The sequence below is a fragment of the Pimephales promelas genome, chromosome 25 (assembly GCF_988280905.1).
Source record: "Pimephales promelas chromosome 25, fPimPro1.hap1.1, whole genome shotgun sequence".
Lineage (NCBI taxonomy): Eukaryota > Metazoa > Chordata > Actinopteri > Cypriniformes > Leuciscidae > Pimephales > Pimephales promelas.
This window is the reverse complement of record NC_142793.1, coordinates 21016372-21036514: the sequence shown is the minus strand read 5'-3', so window position 1 is coordinate 21036514 and position 20143 is coordinate 21016372. Positions and strand designations below refer to the sequence as shown.

The following is a 20143-nucleotide window of genomic DNA, read 5'->3' as shown; positions in this document are numbered from 1 at the left end:
GTTTTAAACTTTTCAGATAATTTGACAAAGTGACTAAATAAACATTCTGTTCAAAAGTGATTATCACGTCTATTTCATCTCAAACTCTTCACGGACGCGGTTGTGTTGACTCCTTGGTAAACTCATGGTTAAACTACGCTAACTGAAGAAAAAAACAATTGGGTCCCATCTTAAATGCCAACGCATAAATAAACACCAAATAAAACAATTCCACTTAAAAAAAAATCTAGAGAAATAAATATATTAATGTATGAGCGCATTTGTGACTTTTAGTATAGAAACTGGGAGACTTTTATTTTGAATGAGGCCCGGAAGTTTGGGTAAAATTGTTGAGTCAGACTTCACCTTAATGTACCCGACACTTCCAAAAGAAGAATGACGGCCGGTTAAAGCAACAAAATGAGAATGGATCCGCAGAGTTTGTCAACTACTAAATCTGCCCTCTAAACCGTTACCGAGCATTTTTAGAGTTATGATATGATCGACACGCAATCTCACCGTTATATCCGTTAAACTGACAGCCGTTGCGCTTAGGAAGGAAGCAGGAGAGGAAAAGGGACTGACTGCGCACTAAAAACACACACTCATCGGGAAGTTTACTTAAAAGGGCAAGCTCGTCTTGCAACCTACTTGATAGCCACATAAACGTTCGTATTTTAAACACAATCTATTATATTTATTGATATTAATCAGAGATAACGTTATATTAGACTATGTAAAGTCCTGATTGGTTTATTATTAAGGTTTGTTCTTAGTGCAAAGGATTGTTTTTCTTGTGTTTTCCTGATCGATAATAATCGATCACATACCCCCGACGTGATCGATCATGGCCACAGATGCAATAGCGACTGAAGAAGTCTCAAACCAGAGAGATTCGAGTGATATGAACGCTAACAAAAGTATTAATCCCGAATCAGACACACCCAACTGGACATCTGAGACGCAAGAAAACAGAAATAGAAGTAGCCCAACATCTTTATCATCATCATCATCATCATCGGTTTATTCTGGGGATGAACTACCTGAGGACTCCATAACAGCGAATTCACTGGCAAATGGAAACAGTGGGATACGAGCAGGAGATCCACCGCAGGAAGCAGCGAGTTCAGACAATAGACAAAAACAAGGCGTGAGGACTTCAACTCCTGTGCACACACTCTCTTCGCCAGCTGAACACAGTGGAAGGTATTTTTAAAGTCCCTGTGAAATCATAGCCAGTGTTTATTATAAGTGGTTTATCTGCTACATCCCTCTTGTAATGACATCTCTTCTCTGATGATGACGTGTTGACTTGCGTGAGGGCGGGGACAGCCTGTCACTCGCATGAGATCGACCAATAGCAAACCACAAACAGCCAATCAATTCCCTATGAACAAAATCAAGTCCCATTTTTACATTTTATTCTTGTTTGAGAAGTTGCATATGGATACACATCACAAAAGTGAAAGAAAAGACTATGGCTGCGTCCGAAATTGCATACTTCCCTACAAAATAGTAGGCAAAAAAACAGAATGTGAGGATTTGTGAATGGCAGTGAAGCTAGCTACTGACACCGTAGGTCATGTTACAATGACAACATGGCGAATATGTAGTTCATACTTTATAGAACCTACTTTTTTAGCTAATTTTACTTTATTCGAAATAAGTACGGTCTAAAGAGTATGCGATTTTGGACGCAGCCATCGTTGTAAGACTGTCACTGGTACAGTCCATGAATACGGGACACTTTGGTCTACCATGACTACCCTAAACCAACTTTTTTTTAGTTAATGATCTGTAAGAATGGATCTTTATTAATACCAGTCATTGATTCGAGTAACTTTTTTGACATTTGTGTATAAAGTGTTTTATTTCTGTAATATATGGTGTAAAAACATCTTAGTGCTGCCCTCTTCAGGTTGAACGGTGGCTACTGCAGTTTAATTTTCTTATTGGATGTTAGCGGTTCTTTGTGACGTACGCACGTTTCAGCTCACCACGCTCTTGGTACGAGCTACGCCATTGGCAGTATAAAAACCAGCTTGTTTCGTCAAAACCACTGTACTAGCGAGTCAGGAGTTGGAATTACGAGTATTGAAAACGATTGGGATAGAGTGTTTTAGCATCTATTTCGTCCCCTCAATCTCTGCTGTGGTCTGCCCACTTTTTCAGCATTTTTCAAATATTGTCAGTGGGTGGAGTCACTCCGAGTCAGGCTCTGATCAGGGGTTTAGTTACCCTATAAATTGTGAGATTTGGCACAAAATTGGATTGTATAATCCTTACGTATTTTAATTGAATAACTAAACGTTTTTACTATTAATTGAAATGTGTAAATCTGAGGGGAAAAAAAGTTGTGTAGCTATTTTCGGTTATTTACAAACCCTTTACCAATTCTGAAGTAGTTTAAATTTTATTTTGTAATTTTTTTATTATTATTAGAACATTGAAGAATCTTTTTTTTTTTTTTAACTATTTAGACCAAATTGTGGTAACATGTTTGAAAACCCTATAGACCACATGGATGGCATGGCAAACAACTTTTTTTGTTCGTGGAGGGCCTTTTCTTTCTGTGCTCTTATTGTCACTTAGTGTGGTTACATGCAAAAGGTGTGCCTGCAGGTTATTTAGCTATACTGCTAACAATCTCTAGGTGTGCTATATACACTCTATTCATTCATGTGCTTTGCACAAAGTGTGTACATTGTTTCCGTAATTAATTCTCAGTGTGCTACCACCATTGTTATTAAGTATTAATCATAGTCTAATCTGTGATCCTACTTGACAGTTTTGATTTAAAGGGATAAGCCTAGTTCACCCAGAAATAAAAACTGGCTGGTAATTTACTCTCCCTCAGGCCATCCAAGATGTTGGTGTCTTTAGTTCTTCAATAGAACACTAACAAAGACATTTAGCTGAAACTGTCAGTGGTGATTCGTATAATGCTATGGCTGACGTCACTTTGAGAGTTAAAAAATAAGACAAGGGCAAAACAAAATTAATGCCGGTGGCTACTAAAGATACATTGAGGTGTTATGAAGAAACTGAACATTATTTATAACATCATTACCTGTAATAAATACTGTTGTGAACACGCTATGGACTGTTTAATGTTGTAAGTAAATGATGAGTAAGGGTGAGTAAATGAACAGCAAATTTTCATTTTTTTGGTTGAAAAATAAAATATAAAGTAGGGATGCGCCGATATGAACATTTTGGCCGATACCGGTAATTCTTTATATTTGAAAGCCGATAACCGATATATTGGCCGATAAATCTAAATCCAATTTTTTTATATATAAATTTTGAGAGCCTGATTTCAAAAAAGTCTCACCAATAAAACCCATGTCCCAAGCACACAATGATAATGTTATTGTTCTAATTTTATGTAGCCTACATGATAGACTTGTGCTGCACATGTCGCACTGAACCGTTTTCGCTTTTTGAAGCGATTCGAAAACATCATGGTGAAAAGTGCGCATCTGAAGTGAAGGAAATAATCAATTATTTATCAACTTTATTATATCGGCCAAATCTTCGTGTTGGACCGATAACAACAACATTAAAAATGAACATGGGCATATCGGCCGATACCGATACGGTGACTGATATATCATGCGTCCCTAATATAAAGTTACAAAATGTTAAACATAAACTAGTGCTAAGAACTAGAATCTGCTCTACATTAATTTACAGTTAGGAGCTGCTACTGCCCTCATGTCATGAAAAAAAAATCACAATGTAGTTCTCGTCCATACATTGAGTACAAAGTTGTTTTGGACCCCTTTGAAAAACATATTTGTGTGCGTTCCCTATTTATGACGTACTAGTTTTAGCAAAGTGACATGAGAAAGCATGCAGCGTTGTGTCCCATGACAACAGTGTGAACTGTTGCAGATCTCTTCTAGAGAGTGTGGCATAAAGAGCAGCAGACATTCCCCCTGGAGGAGTATGACGGACACCACATGGATGGCATGGCAATTAGCTCCCGTCCACAGTTAACCAGTGTCCACGTCTCCCCCTCACATCTGAGCGCCAGCTTCTCTTTCAAATGACTAAACAGCTGGTGGATGAATGACTCCTTTGCTGTGGCTCATTCATTAAAATCGGAATACATAACAGCCTGGACTCACAAAACACGCACACACACACATATACATTGTGTTTCATACATTGTAAAACAAAACAAAATATCACTTAGTATGATTTATAAGCGGTATTCTTCAGGGGCACCAAAGAATGTACCCACAAGGATTTTGGATATTGCCATCTTTGTGGGGATATTTTGTCTCCATAATTTAGGGTTTGACAGGACTACACACACACAAATAACAGGGCAAAGTGTATGGAAAGAGATATGTTAGGTTTTTACGTGGAACTTATTTTTGATTGAACATGACTCAGGACGTTTGACTATGTTTACAGTAGTATACTGTACTACTTGAATTAAAAATATGAAAAAAGCTAAATAACTGCAAAACAAATATTCGTTTCCAAACTAGCTACCAACTGTTATTTGCAACCATGTTACCAATTCTGCCATAGTTTTTTAATATTATATTTTGTACTTTTTTCAGTTTAATTTGGATGCTAAATTTTTTGTGTGTGTGTGAAATCACCCAAATAAGGGTTTTAAACTACAATAGTCAACATTTGAAGTGGATCAAAACCTTTTATCAAATTATACATGAATTTCATGAACAATACCCGTTCTTGTTTTAGGATTACTTAAAATGAGTAGATCATGTTACAATGTTGCCTTGGCATCTATCTGTAATAAAATGTAAACGTTTTTTGTATAACGTTAATTTTATTTCAAGTAACAAACTTGTTTTTTATTTTTTTTTATGGTTTTAGTTTGAGTTTCAGCCTGAACACATCTCATGAGAATGAATGTGTTTTTCTGTGGTTTTTGCTCTTCTGTTACAGCCTAAATTCATAAATCTATTCAAACATTGGATCTAGTGTTTGTTAATTTGATATATATAAAAAAAAATCAACCCTTGAGGAGCGTCCCATCTTACCAGTGATCTCGCTGTGAAATGACTTTAGTTCTAGTAAGAATGGCATCTGAACCTGCTCTGTTTTCAAGAAACTAGAGCGGGTTTGTTCTTTACGTCAAAACATTGAACTTTGAACACAGTCCAAGAATTTCAGGCTTTTTTAAAGTCACCACCCAAATCTTTCCCCAAAGAAGGTGAAACTCTTTTACCCACTTTCATTTGTAAAAGAGCTTATCTCGTATGTAACAGAATTTGTTGTGTGTGAAGTCCTCAAGAGTTTACATGCCTTTGGATTTGAGATTAACACATTTCTGTATGCCGTAAGCTGCGATACACTGCGTATTAATGTGCAGTGGTCTTATTAGGTATTTGCAAAGCCTTTTCAACCAGTCCTCAGTTACTACATCAGTTCACGCTCTGTGATGAATGACTATCAGCCAGTATCGGATTTTGACTTCTGGACTCTTTCGACTCGAGTGTATTGGTTTTTTTAGTGAGTGAATCACAGAATATGAATTACAGTTGTTTTAAAGTCAAAACATTCGGCTAATGGATTCATTTTTTTCTTATCATTGTCTTCAGTTTTGAGCACCAGGAGTCGGTGGCGACCACAGAGGCTCGGCTGAGAATGGAAGGGGTTGAGCTAAAGGAGGAGTGGCAAGATGAGGATTTCCCCAGGTAGGCTGTTTTATCTGTGGACATCCATGTCTATATACAGGATACAGTTCAAAAGTTAGTGGTCAGTAAGAGTTTTTATGGAAAGTATTACTTTTTATTCAGCTAGGACACATTAAATTGATCAAAAGTGACGGTATACTGTAAAAAATCATATGATCAATAAGTTATGACGTGTTTTTACATTTCTTTAACTCAGCAAACTCTTTTTTTTACAAGTTATGCAAGATTCAACTCGTTTTTAAGTCAGTTTAATGTAATTTAAGTTAAATCACTTAAACATCTAAGTTGATTGTTCTTAAAAATTTAAGGAAGCAATGTTTTTTTAGTGACACTGATACAAATGTCTACTTTTTTAAAAAATTAAAAACCTGTAAATTAGTTTCCACAAAAAAATTAAGCAACACAACTGTTTTCAACATTGATAATAATATTAAGAAATGTTTTTTTTTAGCACAAATTTAGTAGAATTTCAACTGGTGTATAGTCTTGTCAAACAATTAAAAAAAACCTGATCACACATTTTTTTTTTGTTTTGTTGCTAATTTATCATGATTAATTGCACCTAATATTAACATTTTTATCAGATTGTTGTAATAAATTTACTTTAAATCTCCAAATGCATGTAGAAACAACATAAATATGTTTAATTGCATCTTTTTACTAAGTACTGTGATTTTCTTTATTTTTATTTTTTTATTGATTTTTTTCTCAATTTCTGGGGATGAAATGAGTTATTATTAGGCTGCAGTCACTTTAAGACCTGACGCACACCTCCCAACTTTTTACATTCATTTAAGTCTTTTTAACTCATTTAGTTCTGTGCTTATGTGCTTTTTTTCCATTAAAGCCATACTGCCCAAGCCTAGACTATCATGTAAATGATGTTAAATGTGAGTGTTTTTTTAAAAAAAAAATGGTTTTCCAGGCCACTCCCAGAAGAGGAAGATATTCAGCTTGATGAGGAGCTTTTTACTGGGTCTTCTGGGGAAGGAGCACCTGGTAAGCCATAATGATATACTCTCAATATATGTAACATGTAGAGACAATTATTCATTTGTTACTATGGTCAGGAAACATTGTGAAAGCTTTTGTACTTTTTGACTAAAATTGCAGCTCCAAAGTCTTACGGACTAAACAGTGCTAAGAAATCTAAAAAGAAACTTTTGGCTCCGGACATCAGCCTAAACCTTGACCACAGTGAAGGCTCGGTCCTGTCTGATGAGCTGGATGAGAGTACAGAACTGGACCTGGATGATATAGACACTCCTTCAGACAACAGCAATGAGTTTGAGTGGGAAGGTATGATTGGGTTAAATCTGTAAATGTTAAAGGATTAGTTCACTTTTGAAAAAACTTTTGCTGATAATTTACTCACCCCCATGTCATCCAAGATGTCCATGTCTTTCTTTCCTCAGTCGAAAAGAAATTAAGGTTTTTGATGAAAACATTCCAGGATTTTCCTCCATATAATGGACTTCAGTGGGAACCAAACAGTTCAAGTTCCAAATGAAACTTTCAGTACAAACTGCAAACTTGTTCAAAGGGCTTTAAACGATTCCAGACAATCAAGCGAAACGATCGCTCGTTTTATAAATAAATAACAAAGTTTAAGTTTTATAAGCTCAAACGCTCGCCTTGCTCTGTTCTGTGACGCACTCCTGTTCTAACTCATTCATCAAAATGAACAAATCTTTTTCCGAGTCATTTGGTTCATTCGGCGAAAGAAACGAACGAATTGATTCGGAAAAAGATTTGTTCACTTTGTTGAACGAGTTCGAACAGGAGAGTCACGAACGTGCACCACAGAACAGAGCAAGGCGGGCGTTTGATCTTATAAAACTTAAACTTTGTTATTTAAAAAAAAATGAGCGATCGTTTCGCTTGATAAGACCCTTATTTATCGCCTGGAATCGTTTAAAGCCCTTTGAACAAGTTTGCAGTTTGTACTGAAAGTTTCTATTGGAACTTGAACTGTCTGGTTCCCACTGAAGTCCATTATATGGAGAAAAATCCTGGAATGTTTTCATCAAAAACCTTCATTTCTTTTCGACTGAAGAAAGAAAGACATGGACATCTTGGATGACATGGGGGTGAGTAAATCATCAGCAAAAGTTTTTGAAAAGTGAACTAATCCTTTAACAGTCTAACAGAAGGGGTCATGAACTGAGAATTCTTCATTTGGAAATTATGACAATAATACTAGCATTACAAGGGCAACCCATTAAACAATATAAAATAATAAAATAATCCAGTTCATGACCCCTTTAACATTATCCCTAACAGTGACTAATCTAATTAGTTTGTCATTTTGCAGCCATGTCTTTCTGATCCTGTAGAAATGTTCCTCACTAACAGTAGAGATCTTTTCATGGACCGGCTTTTGTGCAATAACTCTTAGTTAAACAGTGTTATGTGTTCTTGTTTTGTTTTTCTGTCCCGCTGCTCTCTTCTCTCTTTCCTGGAAGGATTGTTTCTTCTCATTCGTTTGCAACAGGCCGCAGGCCTGCGGTTTGTGGTAAGGTTACCTGACTGGATGTTTACTCCCCGATCAAGTCCTACAGCATTGATTTATTGTTCTTTGTGACATATCACCCTTTTAGTATGGTTTGGAATGACACTACAAATCAGAGGTTCTCTATTGTTTTTGTATGGAAATGTTTGATTTGTGCATGGTTTTTCCCTCCAATCTCATCAAATCTGATTTTGTTAATCAGCCTCATTTTGGTGTCTTGATCATTTTGGTGTCTTGATGGAAATACAGGTAGGACATCGGACCGAATGCAATGATTGGACGAAAAAAAGTTGGGTCCTGAGACTTCCACAGACGATTTATGTATATGTTTTGATATTTAGACCACTTCTATTATTGATTACTTTCAGGATGTGACGAGTTTCAAACTGTATAACAAAAAGTGTTCATAAAAACCGTACCTACCCTACCTTTATACACCCTTCTTTTTCTCATTAGCTCTGTCCCGAACCCTAGCTAGCTGCCTCGCTGTCTACATAGGCAGCTCCCTTCTAAGACAATGTGCCAATCGAAATTGAAGTGACTGATTTGATAAGTTATGCTCACAGTTGATTCCTGTAGTCTTATATTAGCTCGTTGGCGAGTTAATTACGTTTTAATTCGTAATCACGAGTTATAAAGTCTGAATTGTGAGGTACTGTATATAAAAAGTCAAAATTGAGAGGGTAAGTTTTACTTGTTTTTTTTTTATTTTTATAAAGCATCCTTCCCAATCACATAAATGCACACTGACCTGAATCCTGAAAGAAAACAGCCCTCATACAAGTATTAAATAGATAACACCCCATTATTTCCCTTGTCAGATGATCTCCCAAAACCCAAAAACACAGACCTGCTACGTAAAGGAGTGGAGTCGGTGCAGGAGTACACCAACACCGAGGAACGGGAGGAGGGACGTCGCTGGAGAGTTTTCCGCTTTGGAGACCAGGAGCACAGAGTGGACATGAAGGCCATCGAGCCCTACAAGAGGGTTATCAGCCATGGAGGTCAGTGAACATGCATGTCAATGCCAGTGTGTCCTGTGCGTTATTCATACAAGCATGTTTGCACCATTCAGGAAGTGAATTCCATTTAATTCAAGACTGTCAGTATGAGAAACCGAATACATTCTTGGCATATTACCTTTTCAGCCAGAAGTACCTGTTACCGTCTGTCACTCCTCTTTTTCCACTTCCTACTTTTTGCAAACCACCAGCTGTCAGCAGCTTTCATTCTAAATGGCTCTTTTGCATTCTGTTATTTAACAAACAATTACACACACTCTACATTGTGCTGTTGATTTAGATAGATTGGATTGGTCGAGTTGGTCGAAGTGCAAACTAGCGTTCAAACGTTTGCCAGTGCCCACTTTCAAACGTGGTTCCCCTTTTTCACAGGTTACTATGGCGATGGATTGAATGCCATCATCGTGTTTGCTGTTTGCTTTATGCCGGAAAGCAATCAACCAAACTACAGATACATCATGGACAATCTTTTCAAGTAAGTTCTTGATGTTGTTTCTAGTGGTTCCATTTGACTTATTCTTGTCAAGAACCCTTTAAAATAGTAAGAGAAAACTGACAATTAAAGCGTCAAATAGTTCTCCTGTAGTCCCTGCAACATAATGATGAAGACAGTGTTGGGTAAGTTACTCTAAAAAAGTAATTAATTACTAGTTACTAATTACCTCTTCAACAGTGTAATTAGATTACTGTACTAATTACTCTCTCTAAAAAGTATTTAATTACTTTTAATTACTAATTACTTTCAAAATCCCATATCCATCTCAACCAGCTGAATAATACAAGGATAGGCATGAATCTGTTTTAATTCTTTCAAATAAATACTATAAAATTGCATGAATTATCCTTAAATTGACCAAGTAGAAGGTTCGATTATAAAAACATACTTTTTAACATCAGACAATATATTTTGATGTTAAACCCACTATTTTTTTGTGTCTGATCTCATGACATTTCACACTTTTTCCATACATATTTTAAAATAATTCATACGAATTTGTAGGACTGCGGTTGTAATATTTAGACACCTCATAAAATGCATACGATTCGCTGTGAGATCGGATTGATCTATACACAGTAGCTATTTACCTCAATTACATCAGAAGTAACTGTAATTAAATTATAGATAAATGAAGAGTAATCCCTTACTTTACATTTTCAAGGGAAAAGTAATTAAATTACAGTAACTAATTACTTAGTAATTAGTTACACCCAACACTGGATGAAGTTAAGGCATATGTGTTGCTATTATTTGCCACTATTTTTTCCTGTGAAATGCGACCTAGTCACTTCGTAAACAGATTTATTCCCCTTTGGACTGATAAGAACCTGCATAGTATAGTGTTAATCTCATCTGAAAACAAAAAAATAAAATAATTCATGAATAATTCATCAACTACAATCAATGTTATTTCCATCGACTAAATATATTGACTAGAATATGATTGACTAAATGCAATAAATATGACAAGGATGTAGAAATTAGATTGGATCTTATGATTTTTAATATGCATCTGCAAAGAAAATATCGTAATTCTTGGGTCATGGTCACTCACAGCATACATACTTTTTGCTATTGAATACAGCCTTTTCCTTTCCCAATATTGTCTTTTTTTTTCCCCCAACAATATGTAATATGACATGATTTTATCTCTTCACTTGTGGCACCTGAGGCTCTTTTTGTTTTGGAGATCAATGATTTAAGACTTTCTTTTGAACTAATTAATGTGTCTAGGCGTATTTGAAGGTGCCACGCAATTGAGAATTTGAGGGTGAAATGTTTACCCATGCAGATTTCGAAAATTTGGTTTATGTGGATTTGGGTAACGCTTCCTTTTACAGTCCAGTTACCCATGTACTTATTTTAGTAACTACAATTACTGGCTAATAACTAGTACTAACCCTGAACCTACCCCTGTTCCATGTACTTACCTTATATTAGCCAGTACTTTCTAGGTAAGTACTGTACTGTAAAAGGAATCGTTACCTGGATTTGGCTTGTTGACCAACAGAAAGCTGCTTTGTTTAAAAGTGACCATTGATTAATACATTAGACAATGTACCTTTTTTGCCCTTAAAAATTTGGTGAAATTTCGCTAATGTGACCGCACCTTTAGTGAATTACTTCAAAGTGTTGTAGACAAGTCCTCACCAGATACCTCAAGTAGTTTTGCAACTAATGTTTTGTGTATCATTCAGGTATGTCATAGGAACTCTAGAACTGCTTGTAGCTGAAAACTATATGATTGTATACCTGAACGGAGCCACCTCGCGCCGAAAGATGCCCAGTGTGGGCTGGCTCAGGAAGTGCTATCAGCAAATAGATCGAAGGTGAGATGCTCTTTCACAGTATTTACTAACACACTTTCATTTGAGTAATTTAAAGGGATAGTTCACCCAAAAATGAACTTTCTGTCTTTATCCTCACTCTCATTTTATTGCAAATATGGATCACCCAGAAAGATGTTTAAACCTGTTCAGCTGTAAAATAATGTCAATAATGTGTAAACACATTTTTCACACTTTTGATCAATTTAATTAATCTTTGATGAATATCAAGGTTGATTCCCCCCCCCCCCCCCCAAAAAAAAAGAAAAAAATTCAATAAAAATTCTTGAATTTAAACTGAATTTGAAAAACTGAATAAAACTGAATTTAAACTTTTGAACTTTAATGTTGCAAAAGCTTTCTATACATCAAAGAATCCTGAAATTATAATGTAAACAACTGTTTTCAATATTGATAATAATGATAAATGTTCAAATGTTCAAATCATCATATTAGAATGATTTCTGAAGAATGTAATGTAATGCAATGTAGGAAGTAACGATGCTGAAAGTCTGTTTTGATCACAGGAATAAATTACACTTTACTATTATTCACTTAGAAATGTGTAAATAATATTTATAATAATATTTCACAGTAATATTGTTTTTTTTGGTGTTGTTGTTTTTCAATCAAATAAATGCAGCCTTGGTGAGCAGCAGAAGAAACTTTTAAAAGCATTAAAAATCTAAAACTTTTGACTGGTAGTGTGTGTTTGTGTGTGTGTGTGTGTGTGTGTGTGTGTATATATATATATATATATATATATATATATATATACACGCATACAGTGCTGGTCAGAATTATTGCCCACTTGGTAAATATGATCAAAGATGGCTGTAAAAAAATAAATCTGCAATGTTAATCCTTTTGATATTTTATTAAAAAATATATATTAAAAAATAATAAATACAAATAAATGTTTTTCTCCAAAACGTGTTGGAAAGAATTATTTGACCACTTTTATTAAATACTTTTTGCAACCTCATTTTTCCAAGATAACAGCTCTGAGTCTTCATAATGTGATTTCCCCCCCACTTTCAATTATTTTACTTTAATGAAAGGTTACATTTTTGCAAATTTTTTAATAAAATATCAAAAGGATTAACAGTGCAGATTTATTTTTTATATCCCCCTTTGATCATATTTACCAAGGGGGCAAAATTAACTCCAGCACTGTATATGTATGTATTCATATATATGGGAACATTTTCTCAAACTTTCAATAATATACAATCTCTGAACCCTGCAAACAAAATAAAAATGTTATGTTCACGCAACATTGTTCTGTTAAAGGTTAAGGAAGAATTTGAAGTCTTTGATAATCGTGCACCCGTCCTGGTTTATTCGCACCCTCTTGGCCCTCACCAAACCTTTTATAAGGTCAGTCATTTTCTACTTATGTTTGGATATGAATTGATTTTCTGCAATGACCTGATATCTTAACGCTGCTTTATTCTATTTCGAAATTTCCAATTACAGCTCAAAATTTACCCAGAAAATCAAGTACGTGTTCAGCCTGACAGACCTGGCTGAGCTTGTCCCAATGGAGTATGTTTCCATCCCAGACTGTATTAAAGAGTAAGTATCCCTCTAGTATATGGAAAAAATCTGTTTCTACTGAACAATGCTAAATACCTAAATGACCTTCCATACTGTTTTCTTCTCTCAGCAGTATTCCAGCTTTGTAATTATTTTATTGAAAGTCTGATCTGCTGCTAAGTACTATCTGCTGTTGGCTGTGGTATCTTCAGAAACTCTCTATGCCCCTAACCCCTTCTCCCTGCTTTTCCTCTAAGGTTTGACGAAGAAAAAAATAGGAAAAAACGTAAAAGGTATCTGTATTTTCATTCCAGGGATCCCTGCCAGATCTCTGTAGACTTCACCTGAATTTGCACGAAACTAACAATTAAGCGTTTGGCTTTATTAAGTGTCCCCCTATACTTGGTCATTGGCCCAAAATTTGCTTTTTGAGCACCTTTTCATCCATGATTGTCATCAAGATGCTACGTTTTTATTCTGTGTGCCATCTAACTATAATTTTGTTGATTATAATGCAGCTGTTTTGCTTTTTTTGATTTTACATTGAGCACCATTTGTCACATTTCCGAAGCAAAAAGTTTTGACTTGATCTGAAATTACAGCATTGACCTTTAATTATAAAATCCAGTAAGGCAAGCAATATTTCCTGCATTTTTTGTCCTATCGTTGTTACGGTTTTGGATTCATTACGGTGATCACCACCAGAAAAGAAATCCACACAAAAATAAAAACATCTAAGGAAGTTGATTTTTTTTTTATAAGGTTTATTTATTAGAATACGAATAGGGACAGAAATGTTTTTTAGATGCAATATCTTTGGCCAGATGCACTAACTTGCTTGTGTTTGCAATGAACGTCTCACAGATTTAGATTCTGACGTTCTGTCCTCTCAGTTCTGCCACTGTTAGTATGGTATGTGTGACCATGCTAGTAAATCATATTTTATGGTGAAGGATTTGAACAGTTAAATCACGGGTGGTTTACATGCATGCTTGGCTGATGGACATTCTCACTGCTCACTGCATGTCCCACTGTACACTTCGCAGAATGCATTGTGTAAGACGGAGAGTTGGGAGTCAGAGTATACATTGTTTTCCATATCATATCATGCTAAAAACACTTCATTCAGGAAACACAACTTCGCAGCATTATGGCAACACCTTGAAAACCACCCACACCAAGTAAATTGTACAAGCTTCATAAATTTGTATAGCCAGTTTGTACAATGAACAGTGCAGAATCAACTGACTTAAGTTTCACATGAATTGATTTAAATGCTTGTTTTTGCTTGTATAACAATGTTTTTAACCTCAATCGAAAAGTCTTTGTGATCAAACTAAACCTTTGATTGTAAAATCATGAGACCATGTTTTTGTTGTCTCTATTGAATTATGTGGTATTTCAATTCAAGTGTTGGTATCGTTTTTACTCTTAAACCGTTATCATCACTTTTCCCCCTTCTTTTTCTTTTTAGGATTGACAAGGACATGCATGGAAAAGTGGAGATAGCAACTGCTGCAGTGACAGAGTGAGTTGGAAGAAGAGTTGAAGAAGCTGGAAGAAGAAAAGAATATATTGGTTTTCTTTTAACTGGAGATCTTGATGTCAGAAAAGTGGCTTTTAAAGGAATATTTCAACCCGAAATTCAAATTGTTTTCATTTACTCAACCTCATAGCATTCCAAACCCACATTACATTTTTCCACCAATGGAACACAAAAGTAGATATTTAGCAGAATGTCCAAACTGTTCTTTTTGATAGTTGTGGAATAGAGCAACTTGTACATTCTGCTAAATATCTCCTTTTGTATTCCACACAAGAGTCATAGGTTTGGAACGACATGAGGGTTGAATAAATTGTCCGATTGTTTTCCATTTTTGAGTGAACTATCCCTTTAAAGCTTTGACTGCCTGCTACTTTGTGATCTTTTTTTCTCTCTATTGCATTTGTGTGCCAAACACCTGTAAGATGATATCTGGTTTCTGTGTGTTAAACATTTTAGTAACCTTTTATGTATCATTTCCATAAGTAGATATTGTCAACATGTTCAAGTTCCTATATCTTGCCCTTAGTTAAGACACTCTGTTTTCAAACTAGTTGATGCATGTCTTCATTACATTTAAATGTCTATATTTATATCAAAAGGTGATAAAGGAGAAAGATTAATATATTTTTATGACTGAAATGGTTTTTTAAGGCCACAATCTGGCATTGTTTGTCATCTGCTCACTGAACGTCTCATAGTTATACGGTATACCACATATTGTGTACCGCTTTGTCTTGTTTGATTTGAGAATGTGGGGAAATGTGGAAAAGGATGAATTGAACCAGTAAAACATTTCCAATTCGCCTTCATTAATGGTTTGGGAGGGTGGAGTTCTTGTATGTTACTTTTTTGCAAGTAAATTTCCACACAAAAATCACTTTGTCATCGTGAATACTATACAACACTGCAATAGTTATTCAATATTGTGTTAGCATTTCCTTTTCTGAGAACAGAACATGAAGTGTTTTTTTTTTTTTTTACTGTACTGATACTATGTGCTCTTTCAGAACAAAAACGAAATCCTTAAAGGGATCACTTTGAAATTAATTCATGATATGTTTTAGTTTACCTCAAGGGCATCCAAGATGTAGGTGTCTTTGTTTCCACAGCATTTTCAATTTTTACATTATTTGATCAAACCGGTGTTGTCTGTCAGTCCTATAATGCAGTTCTAGGGGGTCCACCTCAAAGAGCATGCACAGAGAAGTCAAAATTAAACATGATTTAATGACTCGTAAATCTAAGTATATACAGAGCCCGTGGGATACATGATTGATGGCCGGAAGTGATCTCTCGCGCGTCTATGTCACGCATTGTTTACACTGAGATTTCGGAAGTTTTACCTTTCACTAAACATATTTAGATATATCGAAATCGTCTTCCATTGTGATTTCCCGTATATCTAAACATGTTTATTGAAGGGTAAAACTTCCGAAATCTCCCTTATGCTTGACGTGGACGCACGAGAGATCACTTCCGGCGTAAAGTCTGGAGACGGTGTTCAGTTGGACATCTGATTCAGATCGGTTCGACGGCTGTTAACAAGAGGTAAAAACTATATAAATACTGTTCGTTTTCTCACACAAACAGCTCGTTTTGTGTCTTAGGCCATCAATGTGTACTTACATTTACGAGTCATTAAATTATGTTTAATTTTGACTTCTCTGTGCATGCTCTTTGAGGTGGACGCCCTAAAACTGCATGACTGACAGACAACACCAGTATGACCGAAAAATGTCACAATTGAAAATGCTGTGGAAACAAAGACACCTACATCTTGGATGCCCTTGAGGTAAGCTAAAACATATCATAAATTAATTTCAAAGTGAAGTATCCCTAATGTCTAAGATTCAACCCAGAGAATTTTTTTTTTTTTACTAACTTACTACCACTACTACACTACACTACACTACTACTACTTTTTTTTTTTTTTTTTTTTTTTTTTTACACATTTTTACATCTGTAAATGTTATCCATTTAAATGCAAAAATGAATCCAATCCAAAAATGAAAACAATGTATGTAAATATGCTTTTATGGGTAGAGTGACAAAAATTTAGGACGATTTATTTTACATTGGTGGTATGGATCAATTTATCTATACCATATACCATAAAAGAAAATATTTTCTTACATCATTTCTATCCAATTAAATAAATTATATTGACAATGACAGTTGACAGTTTTTGAAGATATCACTACTGCCATCATAAAATTATGTCCGATTTTTCAACTGTTAGTAAAGATCGACCATAAATAGCTTTGTACCTTAAAAAAGCCTCCATACATTTTATAGCCACATCATCTACTTCTGGATCAAACTTGTTTGCCAAAAGATGGTGTTGCTTCACAACCCATTTCAAGTCCCCAGCTCCATAAATACACACCTCCCGTCTGTACGTCCCAGTGCATGGTGGGTAGGGAGCCCCACTTTTTAGATCTCCTTCAAGGGAGCTCCACTTCACTAGTCGAGCAATTGCGTTCATGTCCGATTGGTCGTACTTTCTGTTCGGAGGGTTTGATCCCGGTACTGAAGGCATCCGCTGTAACGTAGCCCACATGTGCTCATCTGGACTGTATGTGTCTTTCTCCCATTCCATGAAATCTTGAGTGTCTTTGCTTTTAAAGATGTAATCCACAAACTCTCTTGAAACCACAAAGTAAGCATTTCCTGAGAACATAGGGCTCTGAATTGGCGGGGGTGACTTTCTAACGTCGGTCCGAATCACACCATTCGTAACATTGTGATGATACTCCCAGCGCACCTTTTTAGACACTACAGCCTCTGACTCCAAACTGTTCATCCCGTTCAGTTGTTTTAGAGTCTGAACCATTTCAGCATTGGTTTTAATGGGGAAATCAGTGCCACAGGTGTTGAGCAGATACCTCCACTGGACGGGTGACTTGAGCAGATCCTGCATGCAGTTGATGTCCGCTTGAACTCGAGACCACGAAGCGTAGATCACATTCTCCAGTTTGCTGGCCACAAACACGTTGGTCAGACAGGACACAATGGCCCTAACTGCTTCTTTAAAGATCTCAGGAGACCTCTGGTCCACATGAACACAGTACACATTGTCAGGAGTGTAAATGGCTCTTAAGAGCCTTTCAAACATCTCAATCTTCTCATGGATCACCATGGAGTAAGCAATGGGGAAATCTCTCTCCTCTTTACTGAGAGAAACCCTCTGTCTCGGACGAAAGATGGACAGTCCTTGGTTGCGTTGAGATAGAATGACTCTGATAGCAGGGATTTTCTTTTTTTCGAGTTCATGAGATTCCTCAAAATGTCCTTGTCCACTCCGTCCATGTCTCCTTGGATAATAGCAGAACAAGCCTGTAGTTCTCCAACATCGTGCTTTAGTAAGTGATTCAAGACCGGCTCTTCTTTATGAGAACAATTTGTCCTTTGTTCTAGATGGTTGTTCAAGAGAACGAGCAAGGTTGTACTCACAGAAAGAATGGAGATCATTTTCAAAATCCTGTGATTGTTAAATGCCATGTTAATTACTTTTTAGATTATAACCTGCCAGGAGCGGAGACCCGTGTCAGTGAGGTATAAAACAGCCTCTATTTTTAATATACCAGAAATGTAGCAGGAAGCGAAAGCCAGCAAATCATGTACAAAGGGGAAGGTCTACCCTATGCAAAAAGGGCTTAGAAATCATTACCTTAGCAGAGGTGTGACTAGAAGGTCTGATCGTCTTATCTTACAGTCAATGAGAGCATTGTAAAAAAGTAAACTTTGCACACCAAGATATTTTGAAAACTATCATTTTGAAACATATTTAAAGTAACAAGTGTCATGTGTCTGATTTTAAACTAATGGTGACATTACCGATCTGTAGCTTTTCTGACAAGTATGTGTTAACTTTGTGTTTGTATTATTGCCTCTCCTTTAGCTCATCTGTTTGCAGTTATAAGCGTTTCTTCGCCCATTTTTTTAATATATAGTTCTACAGGGGCATTATAATCTTGGTGTCACACATGAGTTCATTAATTTGGTGTTACTTTTACTCTACAAAGATGCTGTCCACCTTTGTCAGTCTAAAACTAATGCATATTTTGGGCAGGTTAAATGTAGCTATAAAGTTAAATACTTTGAATATAGCATAGTATTTACACATATGCAAACGTTAGCATAACTTACCCTCTTGCGTCGGCTTTTCTCGTAGTCTGAACTCTGTAGTAATTCCCAAACTCTCCTGTTTTTTCAGCAGTGTTTCGTTTTGCTTCCCTCAGCCTCTCATGGAACAATGTTTTTCTTCTTGATGTGAGAATCAGCCACATCCTGAGGAACAGTATGCACTCGATTTCCTCCATTGTCCTATGAGTAGCGGTAACGGCTGTGTGTCGCTGATAAAATCAGCATCAGTTTTCCTGTGTCGTGGCTATGAGGACCGGGTACTATTTGTAGCGGTGAATTGCTTTTTGTGAATATAATTTTTTTTCACGCATTAGGTTTCACGCATGTGAAATGGTCTACGCACGTGTGAATCATGTTTCTTGCGTGAATTATATTTGAGACTATTCTGCTTCCATACCAAGAGTGTCGAAAACAACACTTGCATCAATAGCAATAGCAGCCATGTTAATGAGCTGCTGAGTGTGCAGTGTCGTTGTTTCATCCATTAAGCACAAATAAAAGCCTGATAATGCTTAATGTCCAGTTTTTCTGATAATATAATTCACATATCAAAGTGTGGCAATACCATAAATGTAACAATTATATTGATACTTATTATAAAAACACCAAAATACCAACTTACAGCTTGATGCAAGTAAGTGTTGGTCTAATTATTTTATGGTTTCTATGCTGTTTATGTGTCAGAATATATGATCATGTAACATAGGCTGTAGGCTTATTTATTTATATTAAAAAAAATTTTTAATAGTAAATGTACTTAAACTTCCAAAAACCTATAGAGTTGTGGACTGGGTTCAAACATTCCGACACGCAAAGTGAAGCATTCACGTGACTGGAAAGTTATGGTTTATTTCTCTTTGAACACGTGTTTCTCTGAAAACAATACGCTTCACTTCACTTAACGCCTGGCTAACTAGAGACTGTTCATGCCAAGTCAGCCGAGCCAGAGGATGCTCATGCCATTCCTACTGTCACAGCTTGCCTGGCTCCTCCTCCTGGCTGTGCGCTGTGTCTGTCTCCTACAGATTAGATTAGATTAGATTTATTTGACCACTTAAATATAAAAATATGAAGAACAGTAAGAAACTGTTGCATACATTAAAAAACAAATACAAAAGTAGTCAGGGATAACACAATAAAGCCCGAAGACTTATTTCCCTTGTGGTCCCTTGTAGATGGGCACAGGTGTTTGGAGTGCTAATTAGTCCCTGGTCTGGGCCTTTAAAGACGCTTCAGATGAGACCAGGAAAGAGACCCAGCCTCCGTTGCATCTCTCCCGCACTGTTTAGGATTTTTGTTTTGCTTTTTCATTTCATTGTATTACACTGTTGCTTTCATTTTTATTTTTTGTCAAAGCCAACTTCATTTCTGGCTCGTCATTGAAAATGGCGGT

At 36.1% G+C, this 20143-nt stretch overlaps 2 protein-coding genes across 4 annotated transcripts; one reads left to right on the top strand and one right to left on the bottom strand.

Annotated features, from left to right (window-relative positions):
* The first annotated feature begins 316 nt into the window (after window positions 1-316).
* Window positions 317-15413, top strand: bnip2 (BCL2 interacting protein 2). Of its 3 annotated transcripts, XM_089128017.1 has the most exons (12): window positions 317-1185; window positions 5565-5660; window positions 6586-6659; window positions 6774-6959; window positions 8994-9176; window positions 9567-9669; window positions 11391-11522; window positions 12813-12899; window positions 12999-13097; window positions 13316-13351; window positions 13923-13970; window positions 14533-15413. In XM_089128017.1, exons 1-11 carry the CDS (start codon window positions 827-829, stop codon window positions 13933-13935), a joined length of 1368 nt encoding a protein of 455 aa, XP_088984143.1. In that variant the 5' UTR covers window positions 317-826; the 3' UTR covers window positions 13936-13970; window positions 14533-15413. The 3 variants fall into 3 exon arrangements, with proteins under 3 accessions (XP_088984143.1, XP_088984141.1, XP_088984142.1); XM_089128015.1 differs by lacking the exon at window positions 13923-13970; XM_089128016.1 differs by lacking the exons at window positions 13316-13351; window positions 13923-13970 and having other exon boundaries at window positions 318-1185.
* A 292-nt stretch (window positions 15414-15705) lies between these two features.
* LOC148965085 (beta-1,3-galactosyl-O-glycosyl-glycoprotein beta-1,6-N-acetylglucosaminyltransferase 3-like) lies at window positions 15706-19027 on the bottom strand. Its single transcript, XM_089128018.1, is given in 2 exon segments — window positions 15706-17784; window positions 17787-19027. Coding segments are annotated over 2 exon segments (1293 nt in total). The 5' UTR covers window positions 18106-19027; the 3' UTR covers window positions 15706-16810.
* Window positions 19028-20143: the final 1116 nt, after the last annotated feature.

What these genes read in the sequence shown, in the direction of transcription:
- bnip2 (XM_089128015.1), top strand. Translation starts at nt 827, where the DNA reads ATGGCCACAGATGCAATAGCGACTGAAGAAGTCTCAAACCAGAGAGAT. An exon ending in CAATGAGTTTGAGTGGGAAG is followed by an intron (nt 6,960 to 8,993) that starts GTATGATTGGGT and finishes TTCCCTTGTCAG; the next exon opens with ATGATCTCCCAAAACCCAAA. An exon ending in ATCCCAGACTGTATTAAAGA is followed by an intron (nt 13,098 to 13,315) that starts GTAAGTATCCCT and finishes TTTTCCTCTAAG; the next exon opens with GTTTGACGAAGAAAAAAATA.